The following is a 26,226-nucleotide window of genomic DNA, read 5'->3' on the forward strand; positions in this document are numbered from 1 at the left end:
CACATACATACCCCTTACCGTTCAAAGGAGTAACTCATATTTTCAAGAATCTGGTGGTCTTCCATATATTCTCTGGCCCAACCACCATCCCAGCACACATACACACACACTAAACCTATAAAAATGAGGAGGTCACTGCTTCATATAGTCACACAGTGTCTTGGGGGCTGTCTTTGGCCTCAGAGAACCATGGGTTCAAGTCACAGCTCTACCACTTTCTGGAAGTGTGACCACCTGTAAGTTATTTTCCCTCTTGAGTTTTGTTTGTCTTACACATAAACATCACGAAATTCCTACATCTCAAAAGCCATTGTTAAGGACAGAATCACATTCATTTAGCAGGTAAAATGGTCAACAAGTGCTCATTAGTACTAATATAATTATCAACAGGGAGATCTCAACTTTACAAAGCAGGGCCCTCCATTCATGTAAATAGTGCTAAAGAATAGAGGCAGAATCTACTACAAGTGATTGGGACAGCTACCTTTGCTTTCCACAAGTCCATGGAAGGAAACATGAACCCAACAAGTCATAGGATGGGAAGAAGCTGGACAGGCCCTTAGCCTTGACTATAAGGCCCTGGCAGCTGGACCACAAATTGGTGCTTTGGGGAAATGGGAGCGGGGGAATGAAGAACCGCTGGGATCACTCCAGCAACCCCCTGGGTGGTCATCACTTTGGCCTGAGCCCAGCTCTGCTGAGCATTTTGACCAAAGCCATCCGCACCTCCCGATTTCTCAGACTGTAGATAAGGGGGTTGAGTGTGGGAGTGACAAGGCTGTAGAATAGGGAGACCACGTTGTCCTGGTGTGGGCTGTGGTAGGCACCCGGCACCATGTACATGAACACAGCAGCACCATAAAAGAGTCCCACTACCGTGATGTGTGAGGAGCAGGTGGTGAAGGCCTTCTTTCTGGCCTCCTCAGACCGCATGCGTATAACGGCGCCCAACACGTGGCCATAGGAGATGGCGATGAGGGAAAGGGGAAGGACAAGGATCAGCACCCCGGAGGTGGACAGCGCCAACTCGTAGGCCGAGGTGTCTGCACAGGAGAGCTTCAGCAGGGCTGGCACCTCGCAGAAGAAGTGGTCCAGGATGCGCGAGGCACAGTAGGGGAAGTGCAGAGTGATGGAGGTCTGGATGGAGGCATTGAGCACACCTGCCAGCCAGGAGGAACCCACCATGAGCAGGCACACCTGACGCCTCATGAGCACAGGATACTGTAGAGGGTGACACACAGCAACATAACGGTCATAGGACATGAGGGCCAACAGGATGCCCTCAGCCACACCCAACAGGGTCAGGAAGAATATTTGAGCTGCACAACCCTCAAAGGAGATGGAACCTTCTCCCTGCAGGAAGTGGGATGCCATCTTGGGGATGGCGACAAGGGGAAAGCCAACATCAAACACAGAGAGCTGACTGAGAAGAAAGTACATGGGTGTGTGGAGCCGGGAGTCCATGCAGATCAGGAAGAGCAGAATGGTATTGCCCAGGAGGCCCACGGTAAACGTGGCAGCCACCAGGGAGAAGAGTAGCTGACGTGAACCTGAGTGACTGAAGAGGCCCACTAGAATGAAGTCAGAGGTCACTGACTGATTCGCATCCCCCATGTTTCACACAACATACTTTTGCTGTAGGAAGGATACCAATGGCAAGATGCCTGGGTGGGGGTGGCAAACAAGTTTCTACCCACGTGCCAACCGCCTCCACTTGGTAGTGGCTGCCTGGAGAAGTATTACAAGGTCACAGCTAGAATCAGCAGTTGGAAATGCCATAATCAGTGAATGACGTCTGTCACAGGCATGGGATGGGACAGCAACAACTTGCATCTCCGAACAAGATACTTGGCCACACCCTAGTAAAGAGCGACACACTGATTCTTGAGGTCCAAACATTGACGTCCAAGTCAAAGACGGTAACTCAGCTCCGGTAGAATGTTTCAATACCTCTCCTTCCAATGGTCCTGGGGCCAAAGCAGAGGTGAGATTCCAAAAAGGCTGGGTGGTGAAATGGAGGGTGATGGAGCCAAAGCAATAAACCAAGGAAGAAAACAGAGAAAGGTCTAGGTCCAAGAGCCTGGATGAGAATACGGGGGAAAGAGAAATCAATGATGAGTCTGTACTGGGTCAAACTGAGGGTATGAATCTCCAGAGGGCGTGAGCCACAGAGGGTGGCTATGGGTGACAGCAGGTTGGGGAACCAAACAGCCTGGAGTTGGGTGGGGAGAGGAGTTGTCAGTCAGCTCAGCTGTTATTGGTGATTTTGTTGCATTGGGTGAAGAGTAGTGACCTGTGGACAGTCTGACTCAATTTCAAGTAAGGTACCAGGCCTAGAAGGTTGTCTCTAATATCACCTGGGCGAATGAGGCAGACAAAAAAGGGGACCACGGATTAGAGGGAGCTACACACTTAAACTGGGAATACTTAATTCTCCTGGCACCCTCCAAGCCTCCGGGCAAACCGAGCTTGCCCTGGAATCCCATGCACCACCCACAACTCCAACAGTGGACAGTGCAAGACCAAAAGAATGTCTATTCCCAACTGCAGGTAATTAGAGAATCAACAAGACTGGCCATTTAAGGGCAAGTGGATTTTCCAGAGGGCCTCACTGGAGCTCTTTTTCCTAAGGCTGCCATCCTCACTCAGAAGGCCTTAAAGGCTGTTTAATTATCCATCATCCTGATTTTCCCATCACATCCAAGCTCCCAACCTACCATTCACCCATGCATTCAATAAAATTGGGCCTAAGATAAGCTGGGCATAAGATATCCAGAGGCGAAGCACCCTAGGCAAGGTCCCTCTACCTGCACCCCACATACTCCATCAGGATACTGATGACAAACAAGGAGATAAATGGACAAGATCTTTGTGATACAGGGAAAGTACATTGAGGGAAGTGAATAGGATGTTCTGTAGGAAATGACTGCTAACACCACAGGGCACAGTCAGAGAAGTGTCTTGGGACAGATGCCCTCAGTATCTGAAGAGCTTCTAGAGAGGGATGCTGTGTCAGGGAACCAAATGCCTCCTGATACTGGGAGGTGAATGTTAGTGAAGCCAGATGGGTGCTTCACCCTAACAAAGAACTTTCTAACTGTGAAATCCAACCAAAAATGGAATGGGCTGCCTCACTGGCAGCATTTTCCAAAGTCAGTTGATGATGTTAGGAAGTTAAGATAACAGTCCTGTGGTTATAAAAGTTAGAGTTTGAGAAGGAAAGTGAGCATTGATCAAATCATTTCAGAATAGTCTAATCAACAACATAATGGAGACACATGCGTGAGGCTTTGGGTACCAAGGGGATGAAATTCTGCCTGGGGTGGGGTCAGAGAGGACTTCACAGAGGAGGCATTGGAGTTGGGTTTTGAAGATCAGGTAGGAGTTTTACAGGCAGCCAGAGGAAGGAAAGTTGTTCCAGGCAGGAGAATTAGAGCACACAGAATTAGTGCTTAGGAGAGTGTACCCAAGGGTTGGATTAAAATGAGCTTGGATCCCAGCTCAACTAGTTTGTAGCGGCTCGACCTTGGGTATCTACTTAACCTCAGTTTCTTCATCCATCAAATGGGTGACAGTAATCTATGTTAAAGCACAGTTGTAAAGATTAAAGGATGAATGTTCAGAGCTCAGTGCCTGGCATGTGGCAAGTGCTCAATAAATATATATAAATTGATATAATTTACATAAATATAATTATACATAAAATGTACAAATTATATAATTGTTATAGAATTATTACTAATTCTCTAGAGAGGAAATTCATTAGAGATTGCTAGTTGATGCGTGCTTAGCACAAGGCCAGGCACATAAAACCTTCTCAGTGTTGGCTGATTGTTATTATTACTCAACATTGTGGCTCCTTCCATGATCTGACCCTGTCCAGCTCCATCAATCTCTTTAGTGCTTCTCTGTGATGCCCTCGTCCTGTGTAGAAACCCACCTGCCCCTTCTCTGGCCTCTAAGATCCCTTAGCAGCATCTCCCAAACTCCACTCAACCCCAGATCCATTAGCCTACAGCAGGGTTTTTCCACCGTGGCATTATCTGGGGACAGATAATTTTTTGTGGTGGGAAACTGTTCTGTGCATTGTATGAAGTTTAGCAGCATCCCTGGATCTCAACCCACGAGATGCCAAGAGCATCCCCCACCACTGCCTCTCATCATGAAAACCAAAACTGGCTCCATATGTCCTCAGGGAGGCAGAATCACCCCTTGTTGAGAACCTCTGGCTTAAAGACAGGATAACTGTAACCTGTACATTTTCCTCGATTCCTCTTCCAGATGTTTATTCTTAAATTGGATTAAGCTCAGACTCCGCATAAATCCTGGGAATATCTTACTATTTCCATGACTCCATACAGAAAAAAATTAATTCTTGCTGCCATCTTATTGCCATCCAACCCCCCCCCCCAAACACCAAGTATCCCAGCCAGTGAAATAGCTTTTACTACAGGCTCCTGTCAAGGGCTATTTAAATGTCCAAATGAACCTGATCTCACTCTATCACTCACATAGACTCGCCCTAAAAGAAACTGACACCAATTAAGGACTGTCCAATTAAGGACTCACTTAGCAAGCATCTGGCTAAGTGTTTTGTGCGCTTAACACTTTAATCTTCAAGTCTTGGAGATCGTTGCACAACAATACGAATGTACTTAATGCTGTGAATGGTACACTTAAAAGTGGTTAAAACTGTAAATTTGTTTCATGTATTTTATCACAATTTGACCCCTGCCTGTAGGCATTGTTTTATCTGCATTTTTTTTTACAAGAAGACATATATGGGTTCAGAGAAGTGTAGGGAGTTGCCCAGCACCACCCAGCAAAGAAGTAACAGCTGAAATCTGAACAGAATAGGAATCTGATTCCAAAGTCCCTGTTTTCCCCTTTGCATACTGCACACTCCCCCAAGCACCATAATACACATTTCAGAATTTGTTACACATATTTACATACTCAGTCCTATGTGCCCCCAAACGAGCCTTTCCTTCGAGGGTGCCCAGATGTTCCCCCCTGTTATGCCAACAATTCCTGGGTTTTTGGTATCTTGGTGGCCGGAGATTCTGGTTGTGATCCCCTTGTGTCCTGAGCTTTTGACAAACTCTTTCCCCTCAAGACCTCTTCCTGAAGAAGATTGCCATCCACCCAACCTCTGCCCTGCAAGTGAGACAGGCAGGGGTGGGCAGAGGTAGCCACGAGTTACTCAAATCTGGGCTGGATCACCTGGGACTCTTAAATCAGTACTTTTCTTCTGGCTTGAAGAGAAGCCCTTTGGGCAAGTTTCCAAGATGCTCCTTCACCACTTCCTTTCCCCACTGTCCTCAGTAATGCCAAAATGTGGGTCTGGGGGGGGGGGTCTCTTTGCTGACACCAAGAGACCAAGGAAAAGACACTGGCATTATTCACTTTCCTGTTGCCCATACAACTTCCCATCTCTCCACCATGACTAGACATGATCTGGGCCCTTGGTAACCTAGCTACTCAAATGACAGTTTGCAGGACCCTGCCATTTACATTGTCTGTTTATCCTCACATTTGATTACACCAGCTCAAGGATCCACAGCACAGCTGGCTCAATAAATACTTGTTGAGTGTATCCATCCTGTAAGGGAAGCGATATTTTTGTTGGAACTAATGTTACTGATACATGGGCTGAGGAAGGGGACGTGACTTACCGAAAGTCACACAGCTACTGAGAGGGCAGGCTAGGATTTGGAATCAGCACATCCCTGGAAGTAAGTGGTTTCTTTCTTGCAGTCGATGCTCAGCTCTTGCGTCCAGGAAGTCAGAACTGAGAACTCCTTTGGGGAGGATCCCTGCTGTGGATGGCCAGTCCTCAGGAGGGAAGCTGAGGGTGCCCCCAACCCATGCCAGATGGGTGGTTCTGACCAAGGTCAGGGGCCCATGTCTGGCTGCTTCCAACAGCTTTTATGGAAAGTCAACACAAGATGACCTTCAACATGGCGTGATCATCCACATGGATCACCTTCTGCCATCTAGAGGCCTGACCACCTTGGGTTCATAGCAGTGAACACAGACAAGGAAAGAATAAACACGCAGTATAACAACTTCCTGCAGGTTGGCAAAAGTCAAAGACGTGGACAAGAACTCATCCTTCCATCCAATACCCGTCAACCCAACATGTCTACAGAAAACAATATCAGCAGCTCTTCAGATCTATCCTGCCACTAATGTCTAATCTCTAAACCATGCCTGGAGCTTCAACATCCCCACAAGCCTGGGCTCCAAGTTCTTGCCCCCCACCCAGCAGGGTCTGCATGTGGCATGAAGGACCTTTCTCAATACCCCATAAGCATGTCAACACCTCTCATTCTAGGATAGCCCCCGATAAAATCTCCCTCGATTCCAGCATCAACCAGTGCTGCCTGTCTATGCAGAAACAGACATCATCATCTGGGGCATAGATGTCATTATCTGGGGGGTGGGGACTCCATGGAGACCTGTCGCATCAGAAACCCCTATCTGCGAGAGAGGAAATTAGTTGCAGTGGGAGCCTAGAGCCCTTGATATTTTGTCCCTGGAGGCTGTGGAAAAATACTCATCTCTCAACTACAGGAAGGATGAGCAGCACTGATGTCGGTAAATGGATGTAACAGATGTCCAAGTGTTTTTGTTTGGGTCTAACCAGGAGGAGTAGATGAGGAACCCATTGCTGCAAATGGATCCCATGCTCGAAAAAAAAAAAAAATTCTTTTTCATGTCCAGGAGGTTTCTTCTGAGTTAAATAATGAGGCAGCTATGGTGGTAAAACGCCCAAGAGGCAACTTCCCTGGGCGGAGGCATTTCCTCCTCTAGGGGCCTCCAAGACGCAGGAGATGCAATGATCCAAAGACAGATGGTTCTAGTGCCTGTGAGCTTATTGTGTATCCACAGCTGAGCCAAGAGAAAGGGGAGAGCCCAGAGAGCCAAGCTACCTTAGGCAGGGATGCCCAGTGCAGGAAGTCACAGACAAGCCTCCCGAGGCCAAGTGAGTGTCCAGGAGTGTTGCTCAAACCAAAGCTGAGTCAGAAAGATGGAAACTAGTGGAATCAGGATAGAAGCAGGAATGAGTGACCTGGGTTGAGGACTTGATATATAGTAGAGGCAACTACCAGCCAATTCCTTGTGCCGTGCCACCTGCCGTACATCCAAGCCCAAGGCAGGCATTAGTAATTGGCCTCATGGCTTTCTACTTCTGAGCCTGGATGGAGCTTCCCAACTCGGCATGCCAAACAGTCCTTACAAATTGGATTTGACATTCGCCATGAAATTTTTCCAAGCAGATACTAGACCAGTACTCAAAGCAGTTGTGACAGTCTGTATGGAGACAAGGAGTTCGCACCAGAAAGTTATTCAACACACTGCTCCCTTAACTGAGAACATCTTCCTCTGGAAGAAATGTCAGCTGAACTAAATCATAGTTATATTGTTCATTTACAGTCTGTTTTAAGGTCCTGTTTTCCTCAAGGGCCACTATCAGTTCATGGGCTACACTTGGAGTAACACTGCCACAGACCGTGAGTTCCTTGACAGCAAGACTCCTGCGATTACTCATTTCTGTGTCACTGGTACCCAAAGCACATGGACACATGGATGTTTATGGAACAGGAAGGGCTGGAACAGACAGGATTTGGGGAAGAGAAATCAAGATATGGAGTAGTGGGGAGTGGGTCTTGAATTCTCAACGCCTAGCATGTTGAACTGCATCAAGAGTGGATGGAAGGAAGGAAGGAAAGAAGGAGGAAGGAAGGAGGGAGGGAGGGAGAGAGAGGAGGGAGGGAAGGGAGGAAGGAAGGAAGGAGGGAGGGAGGGAGGGAAGGAAGGAAGGAAGGAAGGAGGGAAGGAAGGGGAGGGAAGGAAGGAGGGAGGGAGGAAGGAAGAAAGGATGGATGGAAGGAAGGAGGGAAGGAGAGGGAAGGAAGGAAGGAGGGAGAGAGAGAAGGAGGGAAGGAAGGAGGGAGGGAGAGAGAGAAGGAGGGAAGGAAGGAAGGAATAAAGGAAGGAGGGAGGGAGGGAGAGAAGGAGGGAAGGAAGGAGGGAGGGAAGGAAGGAGGGAGGGAGGAAGGAAGGAGCCATGCTTAAAGTAATTTGCCCTTTTATGTTGACAAGCCATCATCACCTGTTTCTTTGGAGGAGATAAGCCTAAGATTGTGGAAATTACTAGAAAATAATTATGAAACAGCAAGTCTTTTCTCAGTTTTTCTAACTTTTTACCTGAAAATTTTTAAACGTGCAGAAAAGCACATCCATATATCTCTCACCATTTCTTCTCTCTTTATATGCACATAAACACACAAACACACTTCTTTTATTGAGATGAAACTCACATAAGCACACAATTAATACTTTTAAAGAGTACAATTGGGTGGGACTTAGTACATTCACAGTGCTGTGCACCCATCACCTTGATCTAGTTCCAGAACATTTTTGTCCTGCCAAGGAGACCCCATGCTCACGAAACAGTCACTCTCATTAACCCCAGACTGCTGTCTGTATCTACAGATTTTACCGATTGTGGATATTCCATATTAATAGAATCATACAATCGGTGACCTTTTGCGTCTGAATTCTTTTGCTCAGCATAATATTTTTGAGGCCCATCCATGTTGTAGCATTGTTACAGGCTGAATCATATCCCCTTAAAATTCGTATGTGGAAATTCTAAACCACCCCCCCTCCAGGACATCGGAACATGATTGTCTTTAGAGATAAGGTCTTTAAATGACTAATTAAATTGAAATGAGATCATTAGGGCAGGCCCTAATTCAATAAGACCTGGGTCCTTATACCAGAGGAGATTAGCTAGAACATCAGCAAGATGGCAGGCAGAATGGGGAGCCTCAGACTTCCTTTCCCACGGGGACACACCAATTCAACCACACATGGATTGAGTCCCTTTTTGAAAAGTTCAGACACTACTTGAGGGGCTCCTGCACCCCCTCAAGCATGAGACCGGTTGCATCGAAGCCAGCAGGAAAGTACCTGGCACCTTCTCACCATAATCTCTCCCCGACCACAGCACCACACAATCAGGAGGAAGCCCCCCAGCCGCCCTCTGATCCTTGAGGAGGGAAGGAAAGGACTGGGCTGTAATCTAAAATTTGAAGGGGGCTGCCTGAGGGACTGATTTCTGTTATGCCTGAGTCTGAGCACTGGTGGGAAGGTGCCCCAGATCCGGAGCCACTGAGAACAAAGGGGAGGATTTGGACAGGTATGTCCTCACTGGCTGCAGACCTTGACCTACATCAACACAGAGCAAGTGGAACACACAACCCAAGTCCTAGCTGCCTGTGCAGGGAAAGAATTGGAGCATTCACCCAACATTCGGGGTAGCTACCCAAAGAACTGGCTTCTGTGAGAGAGTCTTTTCTGGGAATCAACCAGTCAAAAAAAAAAAAAAAAAAACACACAAACACCTAACAACAACAACAACAACACATCTACCATTAAGGAAGCTTCAAGGAAATAACCCACCCAGAGCACCCTGAATAAACAAAGTAAATGAGACTAACTCGTGTGAACAGAGCTTGCAAACACTTTTTTACCCAATTAACCAAACAGTATCAAGGGACAGAGACCACACAACAGTCATATTGAAACTGAAAGCACTTTAGAGGAAACAGACTGAGGGAAGAAATCAAAAAGAAACTCTTAGTAACATTAGAGCTATAACTGGCTAGAACCCAGAGGTATAACTAAAAAGACTATATATGTGAAAAAAAATTTTTTTTCTCTAAAGAAAAAGATATGTTAGAATTTTTTTAATGATATGAGAAATTAAAAAATTCAATAGGAGGATTAAAATACAAAATGGGGGTGGGGGGGCGCCTGGGGGGGGGTGCTCAGTCTATTGAACATCCAACTCAGCTCAGGTCATGATCCCAGGGTCACAGGATGGAACCCCACGTGGGATCTCTGTGCTGAGCATGATGCCTGCTTGGAATTCTCTCTCTACCCCTGTTCTCTCTCTCTCTCTCTCACACACAAAATTATTAAAATATATATATATATATATATATATATATATATATATATAGTGTGTGTGTGTGTATATATATATACTATATATATATATATATATATATATATAGGTATAGGAAAACACCACAAAAGAACAAAAAAAACCACAAAAGAACGAAAAGACGCAGAGAAAAACAGTAAAGAAATAGTAAATCAGAGAATCAATCTAGATGGCCCAACATCAAAACAGTAGGCATTTCAGAAGTATGGAAATATGGGACAAGAAGTGTTTCCTGAATGAAACTTGTGAATTTCAAGATTCAAAATTGCTCACTCGTATGTGGAATTTAAGAAACAAAACATAGGGGAAGGGAAGGAAAAATAAGATAAAAACAGAGGGGGAGGCAAACCACAAGAGACTCTTAACTATAGAGAACAAACTGAGGGTTGCTGGAGGGCAGGTGGATTAAATGGCTGATGGGCATTGAGGAGGGCACTTGTGATGCGCACTGGGTGTTGTATGTAAGCGATGAACCACTGAATTCTACTCCTGAAACCAATACAACACTATATATTAACTGACTTGAATTTAAATAAAACTTTGTAAAGAAAAAGAAAATTCCTCAGCAGAAAAAACAAAAAGAATGTACCGTATGGGATGCCCGGGTGGCTCAGTCGGTTAAGGATCCAACTTCAGCTCAGGTCATGATCTCACGGTTCGTGAGTTCGAGCCCCGCGTTGGGCTCTGGGCTGATGGCTCAGAGCCTGGAGCCTGCTTCAGATTCTGTCTCTCTCTCTCTCTCTCTCTCTCTCTCTCTCTCCGCCCCTCCCCTGCTCGTGCTCTGTCTCCCTGTCAAAACTAAATATTCTTTTAAAGAAAGTTTTGAGACATTTACATAAATGGGAAAGCTTCGGATTAAAAAACAAAACCATAAACAGAAAAAGGCTGTTTCTTGCCAGCACACCTGGCCAAAACTCATCTGCCAACACCAGCAACACCTGCGTAAAAGCTCTGCGCGAAGAACCACAGATGGCAGAACCGGTCCCATCATCCCTGGAGAGACTGTGTCACTAAAAACCACACGGTGTGATGGACCTCACCCAGAAAGATGATGTGAAACGTCCCGATGTTTTGTCCGCAGGCTGGTGAAATGAGACCTGCCCCTACGTCATGCGTCCTGTTTGCAAGGGACAAAGGTGAAAGGCAAGTCTCCTGGTTCCTTCCGTACCTCGCTCTGCAGTCCACTGAGCTGGGGCCGGGAGCAGACCCATCTCACAGGGATTCCTGATAACACCTCCCTGGAATGCGTCACCCCCCACTGGGCCCACCAGCTCCTCCTCCATCCAAGCAGTGAGGAACAACCCGTCAAGGGGCCGAAGGCATTACTGCAGAGAACGTTGATTACAGCGGAGTCAGGTGCCACACATCTAAAATTTGTCCCAGCAGAACATGAGAAAACAATGGCACTCAGCCCTTAATGGGCCTCAGGAATGGTGGAGAGAGCACGGGCATGGGTGACCAAGGGGTGCTGGGCAGGGCCCTCCAAACACCACGGAACATTCTGAGCGGAAGGCTGAGGGGAGGAGTCTGTTTTAAGATAGAGGTTTATTATGATCCGGGCATGTGAGGCCAATGGGTTAGGAGAGCACTGCCATTGAAAGGCTGCCTTGTTACTCACAGTTCCCAAGGGGAGGGGTTGTGGCACAGCATCGGGGTCCCCTCAGAGAAGCACCAGGGTCAGGCAGGAGACAGGCTTAGGACCCCCTAGTTTGAATAATTTCAGGGGCTGTCCCTTGTCGTCTGGTACCTGGCTATGGGGTGGTCAGTGGAGGAGGACAGTGGCCCTGAGTGTGAAAGCCCCGCAGAGGAGGGGGAAGGGAACACGGGCCCTGGATTGGATGCTTTGCCCACGAAAGGTACGCTGGGAAGCAAGGTGTGTGCCATCTCTAGGAATCAGCTAGCCCTGGGCGGGGAGTCTCTCCCAGGTGAGCAAGGCCCCAAGGTGTCCAAGCACCAAAATTATAGAATGAAAAGGCATGATTGATACAATGTTTCCATTTGTTCTCCTGGGTTTATGGCAAGATTGCTCGGCTAATCAGTGGTTCTCAGTATGGGTTACACAGTAGATTCACCTGGAAGTTTTTGACGATGTGACGCTTGGTTCCCACTGCAGCTCAAGTGGGTCAGCAGTGCTGGGGAGTGGTACCTCCAAACTGAAGAATGGTCGGAACTGCTCACTCAACAGAGCTAGAGAGGGGAGCCTGGGTCCCGCAAAAGCGGCATTTCCCCCATGTGAACAACACGCTCAACTCAGCAACCTGATCCTCTCTGGGGAGAGATCCACAGACGGCTTCCGTTGTGTTTGTTGTGGTGTTGTTGCCTGTGTTGGGTGCATACACACAGGCACTTGAATGTGTGTGTGTGTGTGTGTGTGTAGATATGTGTATATGTATATGTGTGTGTGTTCAGTCAAGCCTCATTATTCAGAGTCCACATTTGAGAACCCGCCTGATTTTTTTTTGTAGTTTATTTATTTTGAGAAAGAGAGAAATACAAGACAGGCAGAGAGAGAGAGGGAGAGAGAGGTTCCCAAGCAGGCTCCCCACCGGTAGGGCAGAGCCTGATGCAGGGCTCAAACTCACGCTCCGTGAGATCATGACCCGAGCCGAAACCAAGAGTCCACTGCTCCACCAACTGAGCCCCCCCAGGAGCCCTACTTGAATTTATTTGTAATCGCAAACTCAGTACTTCTGGGACTTTCACGGTCATTTGCAGACACACACAGAGCAACGAAAAATCTGAGTTGCCTACGTGCTTCTTTCCCACCGAGATCCAACAAGGCCAATGCTGTGCTTTCTTGTTCTGCTCTCAGACCATACACAAGCGCCCTTTTCACGGTCTGTTTAGTGCCCCAGGTTTCACAGTTTTGTACTTTCCATCCATGGTTTCGCTGTTTAAATTGGCCCAAAGCATGGTGCTGCCTAGAGCTCCCTCGTGCAAGAAGGCTGCGCTGTGCCTTGCAGAGAAAATGCATGTGTTAGACAAGCTTCATTCAGGCTTCAGGTATAGTGAGCGATGTTGGCTGTGAGTTCAGTGTTACTAAGGTCAATAATGTATATTGAATGTATCTTTAAACAGAAACACACAGGGGCACCTGGGTGGCTCAGTTAAGCGTCCAACTTCAGCTCAGGGCATGTTCTCACGGTTCGTGGGTTCGAGCCCCGCGTCGGGCTCTGTGCTGACCGCTCAGAGCCTGGAACCTGCTTCGGATTCTGTGTCTCCCTCTCTCTCTCTCTCTCTCTCTCTCTGCCCCTTCCCTGTTCTCCCTCTCTCTTGCTCTCAAAAATAAGTAAACATTAAAAAAAATTAAATAAAAACAGAAGCATGCCTTCTAATTTAAACAGATCAGTTGACTAGTTGATGAAAAGGTAACCAGAGTTCAGTAGTCACTCACTCCGTGTGAGTCGTGACGTTGTAGAACATTAACCACCACAATAAACAAACACAAGCAGCCTGAGCAGTCTTGCTATAAACCCTGGAGAACAAACAGGAACACTATATCAATCATGTCTTTTATTCTGTACTTTTTCGGCTCTATCGAGATATAACTGACAGGTAATGCTGTGTAAAGTGTAAGGCGTAGCATGACGGGTACACTTACCAGTTGCAAAACTGTTACCACCAGGTGTTTTACGTCATCACTGTTTTTGTGGTGAGAACAGGTGCGCTGGCTTTTCAGCTTTCAAGTATGTAACACAGTATTGTTAACTACAGTGACTACCATACATTAGAGCCTCAGAACTTACTCATAACTAGAAGTTTGTACCCTTTGACCAACATCACCCTTTCCCCCACCCCCCAGCCCCTGGTAACCACCACTCTACTCTCTGTTTCTACAGATTTCAGCTTTGTTCGAGTCCACATATAAGCGAGATCACGCAGCGTCTGTCTTTCTCTGACTTGCTTACGTCGCGTAATGCCCTCAAGTGTCATCCAAGCTGTGCAAACGGCAGGGGTTCCTTTTTTCTCGTGGCTACATAACATTCATATCTCTATATAAAGCTTTCTTGTGAGCCGTTTTCCTTTCGCCTCCCAGATGTCCGCAAGGCTCCAGACAAGGCTTCTCAAAGTCCAGCCGGCCAACCAGGAGCATCAGAATTACTTGGAAGTTTCTTAGGAATGCAGATTCGGGGCGAGGGGGGGGAGGCCTGGACCTGCTGAATCAGAATCTCTGGGCAGGATCAGAACTCTGTGTTTTAACAAGCCCGCCTGAAGATGCTCATACACATTGAAGCATGAGAACCGCTGATCCAAGAGAACTTCCTCACAACCCCAGACTCTCGGTCCATCCTTTCTGATGGTCAGGAGAAATTAAGAATTTGAGAATGTTAAAAAAAAAAAAAAAAAAAAAAGGAGGGGAGGGGGGACAGGACGGGAGGATGGGGAGGGGAGGGGGCAGGAGGAGGAGAAGCAGAATTTCAAAATGCTGAACATCCAAATCACCTGATCTCCACTGGCTTCACATTAAGATCTCCTGGGAGCTTTAAACAATCACGGATGCTTGGTCCCCATCTGCAGAACTCTGATGCAGTCGGTCGGGGGCAGGGGGCAGCCAGAACACGGAGATTTTTTTTTTTTTTTTTTTTTAATTCATCTGGCGATCCTAATTTGCAACCAAGGCTGTGAACTGGACGAAGGACTCAGCTGCAGGAAAGAAAAAGAAGCTGGTGGTCTTGGGCGCCCCCTGTTGGCAGGAAGCTATACAACTCGACTCCCCGCGACCGCAGACGCAGGTGGAAAGCCTCGCGGCCCACGCAGGTGTCAGATAAGCCCGCGGCCCGGGTCTGAAGCCGGGAGGGCGAAAAAAAAAAAAAAAAAAAAAAAAAAAAAAAAAAAAAAAAAGCTTTTTCAAGAGACATGCCCATCTTAATCCCTAATTCCACTGCAGAGCTCTTGCTCAGATGTTTCCACCTCTTGGTTACTCACACGCACAAGACGTGTAATTTGTGTAACCCTCAGTAGCGCTTACGATGTACCAGCCACTGACCTAAACACTTCACAAATAATAACTCGTCCATCTACATCGCTGCCCTTGGAAGTTAGTACCATTATTACCTCCAACCTTATTACCTTCTTACCTTAAACCCCAGCAGCTGGCTCCAGATCGGTGGTCTTGACCACATCGTTGCCTTGTTGCCTCTCATCACGATGCTCGCTGTCCCGTTTGCCGTGGTATCCACGAATCTAGCGTCTATTATGTGGCAGACGCAATAGGGGAAACTGAGGCCAATGCGTTCCAGCCTCCATTGCCACTGTTTCAGATGAATCTTAGACCTCACAATCTTCCAGGATACTTTTCGGTCACTGCAGTAGCTCAGAGATCTGGGTTGAAATCTTGCCCCCTGTGCCATCCCAGCTGTGTGACTTTGGGCAAATTACTTCACCTTTCTGAGCCTTTATTCCCCCATCAGAAAAAAATGAACCCAGCACCCTCAAGATGCAGTTACAACTGACCTGACCCCCATTCCAAGCTATCACTCAACACCCCTTTCACTCACCGTGATGATTCTTTAAGGGGGGGGATGTTTATTTTTGTCTTCAATGGCTGTAACCTAAATTCACCAAAGTATGTTTTAAGGGCTCAAGGGTCCATCCTGCAGGTCTGTTGAATGATGCGGGAAAACGGAAAGTAGCTCCCCTTCTGCACACACCTGTATCACCAAGGATACCAAAGGCTGGGCTCTGAACATGGGCTATTCAGTTCTTTATGTAACAGTCTGTCTGAACTAAACATGTCTTTCTAACATGCCGATGCTTACAACACTATTACAACCTCATACATTACGGTAGCTATAATTAAAAAGCAAAAAGCAAAAAAAAAAAAAAAAAAGACAAAAACAATTGTTAAGGATGTGGAGAGATTGGCACCCCTACATTGCCAGTGGAAATGGAAAATGGTGCGGCCCCTCTGGAAAATGATATCATGGTCTCAAAATATTCTGACACATGCTTCAACATAGCAGAACTCTGAGGACATTGGCCTCTGTGAAAGTCGCAGAAGGACAGATACAGTAGGCGTTCACTCATAGGAGGTCCCTAGAAGAGTCCCATCCGCAGGGACAGAAAGTAGGTGGTGGCAGCCAGGGGTGGGAGGGGGGCTGGGGAGTTGGCATTTAATGCGGACAGCGTTCATTTCTTGCACATACGTTATCCAGAAGGGGGTGCATTGGGGAAGAAGGAATTGTCTCAAATAAGGACAGCCGGCTCCAAAACGGATCAGGAGGGTTGCCTCAAAACCCACTTCTGGTGGTGCTAAGTATCATCTGTTAGTTAAAACAAATCAATTATGTGTGTGTGTGTGTGCGTGCGTGTGTGTGTGCGTGTAATGCTAGCACAAGAGCTGAATAAGTCACAGGAAGATAGAAGTAAGAAGGCCTCATCTCCTAGTTGTGTCCAGCTTTAATCCTGGCCCAAGAGTGAGGTCAAGTTTTTAATTTTGATTGTGCTCTGATCCGTGTTTTTGGAAATGTTCATTTACTTAGCAATTTATTGAGGGTCTGGGTCCTTCCCCACCTCCAGCTCAATTGAGATGTAACTGACATATAACATTGCAGTGAGTTTAAGTTGTACAAGGCGCTGATTTGATACATCTGTACATTGTAAAATACTTACCATTAAAAATAGAATTACCTAATGATCCAGCAATCCCAATTCTGGGTATATACCCCAGAGAACTGAAAGCAGGGACTTAAAGAGATATTTGCACAGCTAGGTTCAGAGCAGCATTAATCACGATAACTAAAACATGGAAGCAATCCAAATGCATCAACAGATGAACGGATAAGCAAAATGGGGTGTATACACACAATGGAATATTATTCAGCCTTAAAAAAGGACAGAAATTCCCTGATTCTGCCCTGTCCCGTTTATCTTACTGAGAGCTCCCTTTTTGGATCCCACAGAGACCCCTCCCACTGAGGGGAAGCAGAAGTCGTCCCTGGAGAGAAGACAGACACCTCTTCATCACCATCACCATGTGGTAGAGAGAGGGAAGGGAAATCAGGGCAGGCTTCCAAGGGGAGGTGGCATCTTGCTACGATTCAAAGAGGCAAATTCCCGGTCTACAGGAATGGGGCAAGGAAACTGTGCCAGGTGTAGAAAAGAGCCGAAGAATCAAAGAACAGTACGGGGGTGTCTGTGCCTCTCCTTGCACCCCACCCCAGGCAGGCTTTTGTTTCCTTTAGGAAACCAGAAGGACAAACCAGCTAGCCAATCACCTTCTGATTAATATTCTAAGAGGTAATATTTTTTTTAATGTTTATTTATTTTTGAGAGAGAGAGTCAGAAACAGAGCATGAGCGGGGAGGGGCAGGGAGAGGAGGGGACACAGCATCCGAAGCAGCGCCAGGCTCCCAGCTGTCAGCACAGCTCACACCCACGCACCGAGAGATCATGACCTGAGCCGAAGCTGGATGCCTAACCCACCGAGCCACCCAGGCGCCCCATAAGGGTTACTATTTTTAATTAAATTAATTTTAAGATGAAACTCTAAGGAAGCACCAAGAGAAGGATTCTTGGGTCTTCCTGGGCTCTGGATCAGGGAGCTGGTCTCTCCTTGGGCACCCTCTAGCCTGCTTCTCCAAACTTGCCGCTTTGGAGGGGCATTCAGAATAGACGAGTATCCTGCAGCTTTCTGGGATAGGCTCATCCCCTTCCCCTTCCCCTTCCCCTTCCCCTTCCCCTTCCCCTTCCCCTTCCCTTCCCCTGCATTGTGAAGTCTTTTGAAGGGGGCAGCCAGCAGGGTGATGACATGAGGGTGACAGGGTGATATGAGGGTGATGTCATAGACCACTGGTCCGTCCCCTCCCTCTGCATGTGCCTGCCCTGCTCGCGCCTCAGCCTTTTCTCCTCACACCCCTGCCCCCCCCTCACCCCCAGAGGAAAGCGGTCAGCCTTGCCAAGCAGCCCACCCAGCCACCTGCAGCCATGGACGTCAACCATTCCGGGTGCACGAAGCCCCAGCCCTCCCCAGAGGCCCCCAGGCCTGGCGCGAACCCCAGCTCAATCCTGGCGAACGAGACCCTGCGGCAGGAGCCCCCCAGCATGGTGGGCGACAGGTTGCCACCAAAGACCGGCGCGGTGGTCATCGACATGGGCACAGGCACCTGTAAGGTGGGCTTCGCTGGCCAGGCCCGGCCCGCCTACACCGTGGCCACCATCGTGGGCTGCCAGCCCAAGAAGCCGTCCTCCCCCCGGCAGGCGGCGCTGGAGACTTTCATCGGCGAGGCCGCCCGCAAGCGCCCGGAGCTGACGCTGGTGCAGCCGGTGCGTAACGGCATCGTGGTGGACTGGGACGCCGCCGAGCTCATCTGGCGCCACCTGCTGGAGCACGACCTCCGCGCGGCCCCTCGGGAACACCCGCTGCTGTTCTCCGACCCGCCCTTCAGCCCCAGCACCAACCGCGAGAAGCTGGTGGAGGTGGCCTTCGAGTCGCTGCGCTGCCCCGCCACGTACGTGGCCTCGCAGGCCGTGCTGTCCGTCTACGCGCACGGGCGGGTCAGCGGGCTGGTGGTGGACGCCGGCCACGGCGTCACCTGCGCGGCGGCGGTTTTCCAGGGCTACAACCTGCCGCACGCCACCGAGCGCCTGGACCTGGCGGGCACCCACCTGACCGCCTTCCTGGCGGAGACGCTCCTCGGCCCGGGCCTGCCGCCGGGCCAGCACGACCTGGACACGGTCGAGGCCATCAAGCATCGCTACTGCTACGTGGCCCCCGACTTCCTCCAGGCGCAGGCGCGACCCGAGCGGGAATGCCGCCAGACCCTGAGGCTGCCCGACGGGCGGACGCTCACGCTGGGCAAGGAGCTGTTCCAGTGCCCCGAGCTGCTGTTCAGCCCCCCGGAGATGCCGGGGCTGTCGCCCGCGGGCGTCCCCGCCATGGCCGGACGGAGCCTTCACAAGGTGCCCCCGGAGGCGCGCGCGGACGTGGCCCAGAACGTGCTGCTCTGCGGGGGCTCCTCGCTCTTCCCGGGGTTCGAGGGCCGCTTCAGGGCGGAGCTTTTGCGCCGCCAGCCCCCGGAGGCCCACGTGGTGGTGGCGGCGCAGCCTACCAGAAACTTCTCGGTGTGGAGGGGGGGCTCTATCCTGGCCTCGCTGCGCGCCTTCCAGGCCTGCTGGGTCCTGCGGGAGCAGTACGAAGAGCAGGGACCGCACATCGTCTACCGCAAATGCTACTGACCCCCGGCGGCGCGGTGGGGGCGAGGCGGGGGGGGGGGGGCACTAAAGCTTCCAATACCCAGCCGGCTCTGTCCTGCCTTGACCCAGGGCCCAGCCCGGTCCACTCCCGGGCCCGCCCACCCTGGCTCACCTCGGGTTCTGACCCCACCAAGATCTGCCTCCCGGACATCCTGCTTCTTTCCTGCCCTAACTCACCTCCCATGATGCAACCCCAGAAGCACCCAGGTCGGACTCCCTGAAACCCGCCCCTCCACGATCAGGCCCCAACGCGCCACCTTTTGTCCTAACCCTGTCACACCCACCTCCCATGATCCCTCCCCCACCCCAAGGCACTCTCAGGCTGGGACCCCTCACCAAGCCCACGCCCAAGACATCCCCAGATTCTCACCCCCTAACCTCACCCCCATGATCTATTGCTTTTGATATAGACCTCCCCCCGCCAAGTTTCTCCTAGGCTCTAAGCCCCAGTCCACTCCCTACTATATCCCTCAAGGACCCCCAACCCATCTCCATAACCTGCTCCTCCCCAAGGATTCTGCACCAGGTGCTCCAGCCCCCCCCCCCGAACCCTCATGATGGAATAGAAGCACCCTCAGAATCTTGCCCCACTTCTAATCCCCCAAACACATCCCACCAAGACCCCCCTAGTTCAAGCACCCCAAATCCACCCCTTCATTGGTTTCCCCTGTCTTATTATCCCAAGTTCTCCCATGCCCTGGTATTCCGAGCATCGCCCCCACAGGTGCTGAAACTCCCCACCCACCACAAAGACCCATGTTCTGATCTTGAAGGGTCTCCCCTGCACCAAAGCATCCTCCGGTGTCCAAAGCCCTTTCCCCAAATTGTATCCTCCCCCATAACTCTGTCCTCGCTGCATGATTTGTTCTCCCAGACTCCTTTCTTCTATCTCACACCCACCCCCCAACTGTGCCCCCCAAAGAACACTATGTTCTGAATCCCCAGACCCCCCCCCCCAGATAGCCCCACTGCTCTCAGCTCTGTGTCTCCCCCAGAAATACTCCCACATGGCCTGCCTTACAGCACACCTCCTGACCCCACTCCTCAGCCCTTCACATCTTCTCAGGAAGGTTCCAGTCCCCAGGACCATCCCATGATCACCCTCACTAATGCCCTAGGCCCTCCCTGTGTTCTGAGCCCCCTGACTTTCTCCCCAAAGACACTCTCCTAGGGTCACCCCATGATGAACCCCTAGGACATTCTACCCCAGGATTTTCAGACTCCCTAGAACCCCACCCCCTACATCCAGCCCCCCTCCACACCCCACCCCATTAGTTGAGACACCCAACAGCCAGCGATATTCCTGAGGGCTGCCCAGCCCACCTGGGCTCCACCTGGACACTGGCTCCCTCCTGCCCCATACACAGGTCCCCAGGGGCCAAATGTCCTGAGCTGTCCCTCCACAGAGGCTGGGCATTCTCCCCAGAAGCCACCCTGGGTCCCCTCTCCTCCCTCCAACCTCATCCTTGGCCACGCTGAGTTCCTGCTGGAGGCAAGACCCTCTGCCTTCACACCATCCAGCACAGCCTAAACCTCAGGAACCCCAGCCTGCAGCCTGGGCACGTCCTCCCAGCTTGATCAACAAAATAAGTACAAGCTGTCAGAGCTTGTCTGTGTCCACGATGGGTCCTCTTCCAAGGAGACATTGATTCATCCATCCAATTAGTCAGTATCTACTGAGCCTCTCTGTCTCTGTCTCCCTGAGGCTATTTTTGGTTTTTATTTGCTCACTTGGATATCTCTCTCTCCCTCTCCTTCTCCCTCCTTCTCTTTCCTCTCTCTTTCTCTCTCTTCCTCCCTCACTTGTTTCCTCCTTCCTCAATCTGACTCACCTGCCAGCACTGTTCTTATGCAGGAATTTTCACGAGTGGAACCTCATTTATTTATGGAGCACTGAGACCATCACCCCATCCCCACCCCCACATCTGCCATCAGACAATGGGGGTGATTGAGGGCCCTGGTTATCCCCACCGGCCCTGTCCCACTGTCTTGGGGACTCGGCAGGGGCTCCGGTCCCATTCCTGGCCAGTAGGTGGTCCTTAGCTGCGGGGACAGTCCCCTAGTCAGGCCAGGATCTCCAGATCACCTTCAGAGTTGGACCCCCTTGTCTCACCGCATCACCAGGCGGGCGGCCTCAATCTGCAAAACGCGCAGGCCAGGGGGTCGCAGGGTCCTGAGGCGAAACTTCCCATTCTTCCCGCTAGGGGGCACCACCTCCAAGCTCAAGGCACTGAGAACAAGCATCACTTTGAGAGCCACACAGACTGCAGCGAACTGGTCCTCCCAGACCTCAAGCGAGACCCACCCCGACAGCGATGTCAGGGCACTGCCAGTCACACACACACTCACACACACACACACACACACACACACAAGGGATGTGGCACAGGCTGGGTCCTGATGCTACAGGAAGTGAGGAGAAGCAGAAACCCCCACCACCCCTGGGCTGCTAAGTCAACTCTCATTTAGACCAGACTGAGGTCTCCCCAACTCCAAACCTCCCCTGATGCAGGAATTTTCTCTACAGCTCTCCTAACATGTGCCCCCACCTTGGCACACCCCCACGTGTAGGGAGCACCTCAAGTCTACTGTTAGGAAAGTCACCTCCTCCCAGGAGTTGTGGGTAAACCTCTGCACTCTGCCTGCCACCTGCCCCCCCCCCCACACACACCCATGCAGAGCCTGAGCCTCCACACAGGCTGTGTGCATTCCTGTCCTGGGTCCTGGGAGACCAGAACAAGGAGCAGGGACTCTATCGTGTACTGCAAAAGTAGGGCTTACGGAGATGTGTGCCGACTTGACAAGAAGTGGTCGATTTTGTGTGTCACGTTCACTAGGCTGTGGTGCCGATATTGGACCAAACGCCTTGATCAAACACCATTCTAGACGTTGCCGTGAAGGTATTTTTTAGGTGAGATTCACACTGAAATCACAGACTTTGAGTAACACAGTTTACCCCCTCATGGGGTGGTGGATGGGCCTTGTCTAATCAGTTGAAGGCCTTCAGAGAACAAAAACTAACCCTCCCCCAAGAAAGAAGGAATTTTGCCAGACGACTACCTTCGGATTCAAACTGCAGCTCTTCCTGGGTCTCCAGCCTCCCAGCCTACTCTACAGATTTTGGGTCGACCTCCACAATCACGTGACCAGTTCCTTAAAATACATCTGTCTTCCGCTACACGTGCGTCTTCTTGGTTCGCCTTGTCTGGAGAACCCTGACTAAGACACATGCCAAGCCCCCTTCCTACCTCAGGGCTTTTGCACTGAGAATGCTCCCTCCACTTCCCACCTTCTCAAAGGTCGCCCCTTTCTCAGTATGATAACAAAGCTCAGATGCCATAAAAGAAATGACTAAAGCAGTTGACTTTACGTAAACATCACAAAAAAAAAATCTGCAAAGTAAAACTCACCCTGAACAAAATCAAGACAAATGACAACATTGTAAAAAAAACAAATTAAATAATAGTTTTATTTTATTTGTTTGTGTTTTTTATTTTTTACTTTTAAGTAGCCTTCACATCCAGCATGGAGCCCAATGCAGGGCTTGAACTCACAACCCTGGGATCAAGGACCTGAGCTGACATCAAGAGTTGGACGCTCAGTCGACTGAGCCACCCAGGGGCCCCGATAATAAATAATTTTCAAACGATGAGTGGAGAAAATGACAACTCATAACACAAAGGGAAAATGTCCGTAATATGTAAAGAGGTCTTGGAAAGAATCAAGAAAAAAAAAAAAAACCCTACAACAGTGCATGGAAAAGTTAGCAAAGGCTGTGAAACTTGAGCTCACAGAGAGAGACAGTTCTCTCACCCAGGAGAAGACACTAGTCTCATAAGGGAAATGAACATGAACGCTATACTGTGATACCATTTTTAGCCCATCAGATTGGCAGAGATCAAAAGGCTCGATAACACTCCACATTGGCGAGGCTGTGAGGAAACTGGCATTCTCTTACCTTGGTGATGAGGAAGGACGCTGGTACCACCCCTAGTGGGACAAGTCATCATCACTACCTAAATGACACATGCACACACCTGTGGCCGAGCTACAGCACCTCCAGGAATTTCTCCTTCAGATACAATCGCTCATGTGCAAAATGACATGAATGCAGTTATCCGCGTACCCTGCAGTGCTTTGTAGCAGCAGAACATTGGAAACATTTTGTGCTTCTGATGTTGTGGGACCTCCAGGAGAAGAGGTTAATGCGATTGCCCTCGAACATAGAGAAACACTTCACGACTGTACAAAGGGAACCCCAGCCAGCTGCATTCACTGACATGAGTTTATCGCCAAGATATATTTTGAGTGAAAAAAAAAAAAAAAGGAAAAAGAAAAAGAAAGCCCAAAAGGCTATGTTAGCGTTTATAGAAAAAAAAAAAACAGGAATAAATGAGTTTTGCTTGAAAATACACAGAACGGGGGCGCCTGGGTGGCTCAGTCGGTTGGGCATCCGACTTCAGCTCAGGTCACGATCTCGCGGTCCGTGAGTTCGAGCCCCGCGTCGGGCTCTGGGCTGACGGCTCGGAGCCTGGAGCCTGCTTCGGATTCTGTGTCTCCCTCTCTCTCTGCCCCTCCCCCGCTCATGCTCTGTCTCTCTCTTTGTCTCTCAATAACAAATAAACATTAAATTTTTTTTTTAATAAAAGAAAATACACAGCACGTCTCTGGAAGATTTCACAAGGAGCTGTTTTGGCTGTTCTAGAAAAAAGTTTCCCAAAATCCCATCCAAAGGCACAGCCATTATTAGACATTTTTTTCCTAATCGTCCCCCGTGAAAGTTTAACAGCGCAGATCGCAGATGTGTGTCTGTTTATATTTCTATGTGTATCTGTGCTTTATACATGAAAATGCATTTTCCCCACCCCCCTCCAGAACTAATTTTCACCCCCTTGGGGGCAATATCACCTCCATTGAGGGATGATGCCCTTGGAGGGTAACCTGGGCAGCAAGATGAGAAGGGGATTTCTCACTGCCTGCCCGTTTGAAGCAAATTTTGAATCATGAGATTATGCTTTTTTTTTTTTTTTTAACATGGATGTTTCCTTTACGTTCCTGTGGCATCCACCCGGGCAGGTCCATTTTCTGTCCTCTCGCTCCAGCGGTGATCATCTGACTTGTTTGATGCTTCGTTAATGGTGTCATCCACCAGGACCCTGCGTGTGTCACACACCCAGTGCTCAATCGAGTCCAGAAGGTGTTTGTTGAATGACTGAATGAGTAAACCAGGATTTCAGCGGAGCTTAGAGGAATCCTCCTGTGGAAGGGCTTTTCCCTCTCCTTTGCTGGCTTTGGAGTCGGACAGGCCTGAATTCAAGTCACACCTCCTCACATGCTCTATGACTTTGGACAAGTGACTTGACCTCTCTGAGCCTCACTCAATGCACCTGTAGAATGAGGGTGATATCAGTGCTCATTTCAGGGGGGAGCTTTATAAGGATTGAGCACAACACAGGTGCTCTGGGAGGTGTGGAAGGACACATCAGAAGCTGCCGTTGTCTTTGGGGCTGCGGGGGGTGGGGTGGAGGTGGGCTTTCACACTTACTCTGGGTATTAATGTATTGGAATGTTCTACAATGCAAATGCCTCCATAAAAATAATTTCTTAAAACCATCTCTAGAAATGCATAAGAACTTAACAGGCTCGGTACACAGTTGGGGCCAAATAGTGATGGGGCTGCTGTTTCAGCTACAGTGTGCCCAAAACAGACCCCAAGCCCTCCGGCCAGCCAGTCAACTGGCCGCCAAAGGCCTGGAGACTGTTCTTCAAGGGCTTGAACAAAGAGGATCCCCCAAGTCACTGCCAGGGTCTCAACCCAGGTCCAGACCTTCTGTTCTTTGGGGGGCCCAGGGGTGGATGTATTTGGAGGAGGTGGGATCATCCCACCAGGCAAAGCACAGACTGGGTAGGATTAGGGTGAGGCAGGCGAGGGACACAGGGACAAAGGGCAGCATCAATGCTCGCCTGTGTTTTAAAATGTGACAGCTTAGGGACACCTGGGTGGCTCAGTCAGTTGAGCGTCCGACTTCGGCTCAGGTCCTGATCTCACGGTTCGTGAGTTTGAGCTCCACATCGGGCTCACTGCTATCAGCACAGAGCCCGCTTTGGATCCTCTGTCTCCCTCTCTCCCTACCCCTCCCCTGCTTGTGCTCTCTCAAAAAATAAATAAAACATTTTCTCAAAGTTTAAATAAATAAATAAAAATAAAATGTGACAGCTTTGTTCATTTTTGCATTCATTTTGATTTTTTTTTTTTAAATACTACACGGATGCCAGGGGCTGGGGAGTGACTCGGGGGTACGTTTTCTTTTGGGGTACGTTTTCTTTTGGGGTGATAGCAATGTTCTGGAACTAGGTGGTGGTGATGGTTGCACAGCCCTGGGAATGGACTAAGGGCGAATTTTACGGTTTGGGAGACGATCTCGATGTCAAACACTGCACTGAAGTATGATTTGCCTTATGAGCCTTCAGGATCTAACGCGCAGCATCACGAACGGACAGCAATAGTGTATTATAAGCAGCAAACTTGCTAAGAGACTAGAGCTTAATTACTCCAACCACCAAGAAGAAATGACAATTATGTGAACCTAAAAGAGGTGTGGGTTACGGCTGCATCCCAATATGGCAGTATAACATATAAATGTATGAAATGAACATGTGGCACCTTAAATTCACACAATGCTACCTATCAGGCATATGCCCATTTATTTTCTTTACTTACTTATTCATTTATTTGGAGAGAAAGCACACAAGCATGAGCGAGGGAAGGACAGAGAGAGAGAGAGAGAGAGAGAGAATCCCAAGCAGGATCTGTGGTATCAGCACAGAGCCCAACGCGGGTCTTGAACTCAGGAATCTCATGGGATCATGACCTGAGTTGAAATCAAGAGTCCGACGCTTGACCGGCAGCTGAGCTACCCAGGTGCCCCCAAACGTATGTCAATGTAAAAAGGAAACATTATTTATTTGGATTACTGAGATTTGGGGTACCCCTTAAATTTTGCTCAGAG

At 49.3% G+C, this 26,226-nt stretch overlaps 2 protein-coding genes across 2 annotated transcripts; one reads left to right on the top strand and one right to left on the bottom strand.

Annotated features, from left to right (window-relative positions):
- Positions 1–672: 672 nt before the first annotated feature.
- On the bottom strand, positions 673–1,614 carry LOC115527509 (olfactory receptor 2Z1). Its single transcript, XM_030335196.1, has one exon. The coding sequence runs from the start codon at positions 1,612–1,614 to the stop codon at positions 673–675; it is 942 nt and encodes a 313-aa protein (XP_030191056.1).
- Positions 1,615–17,947: 16,333 nt separating this feature from the next.
- ACTL9 (actin like 9) lies at positions 17,948–19,198 on the top strand. Its single transcript, XM_030293623.1, has one exon. It carries the CDS (start codon positions 17,948–17,950, stop codon positions 19,196–19,198), a length of 1,251 nt encoding a protein of 416 aa, XP_030149483.1.
- The last annotated feature ends 7,028 nt before the right edge of the window (positions 19,199–26,226 follow it).

The sequence above is a fragment of the Lynx canadensis genome, chromosome A2 (assembly GCF_007474595.2).
Source record: "Lynx canadensis isolate LIC74 chromosome A2, mLynCan4.pri.v2, whole genome shotgun sequence".
Lineage (NCBI taxonomy): Eukaryota > Metazoa > Chordata > Mammalia > Carnivora > Felidae > Lynx > Lynx canadensis.

What these genes read in the sequence shown, in the direction of transcription:
- LOC115527509 (XM_030335196.1), bottom strand. Translation starts at nt 1,614, where the DNA reads ATGGGGGATGCGAATCAGTCAGTGACCTCTGACTTCATTCTAGTGGGC.
- ACTL9 (XM_030293623.1), top strand. Translation starts at nt 17,948, where the DNA reads ATGGACGTCAACCATTCCGGGTGCACGAAGCCCCAGCCCTCCCCAGAG.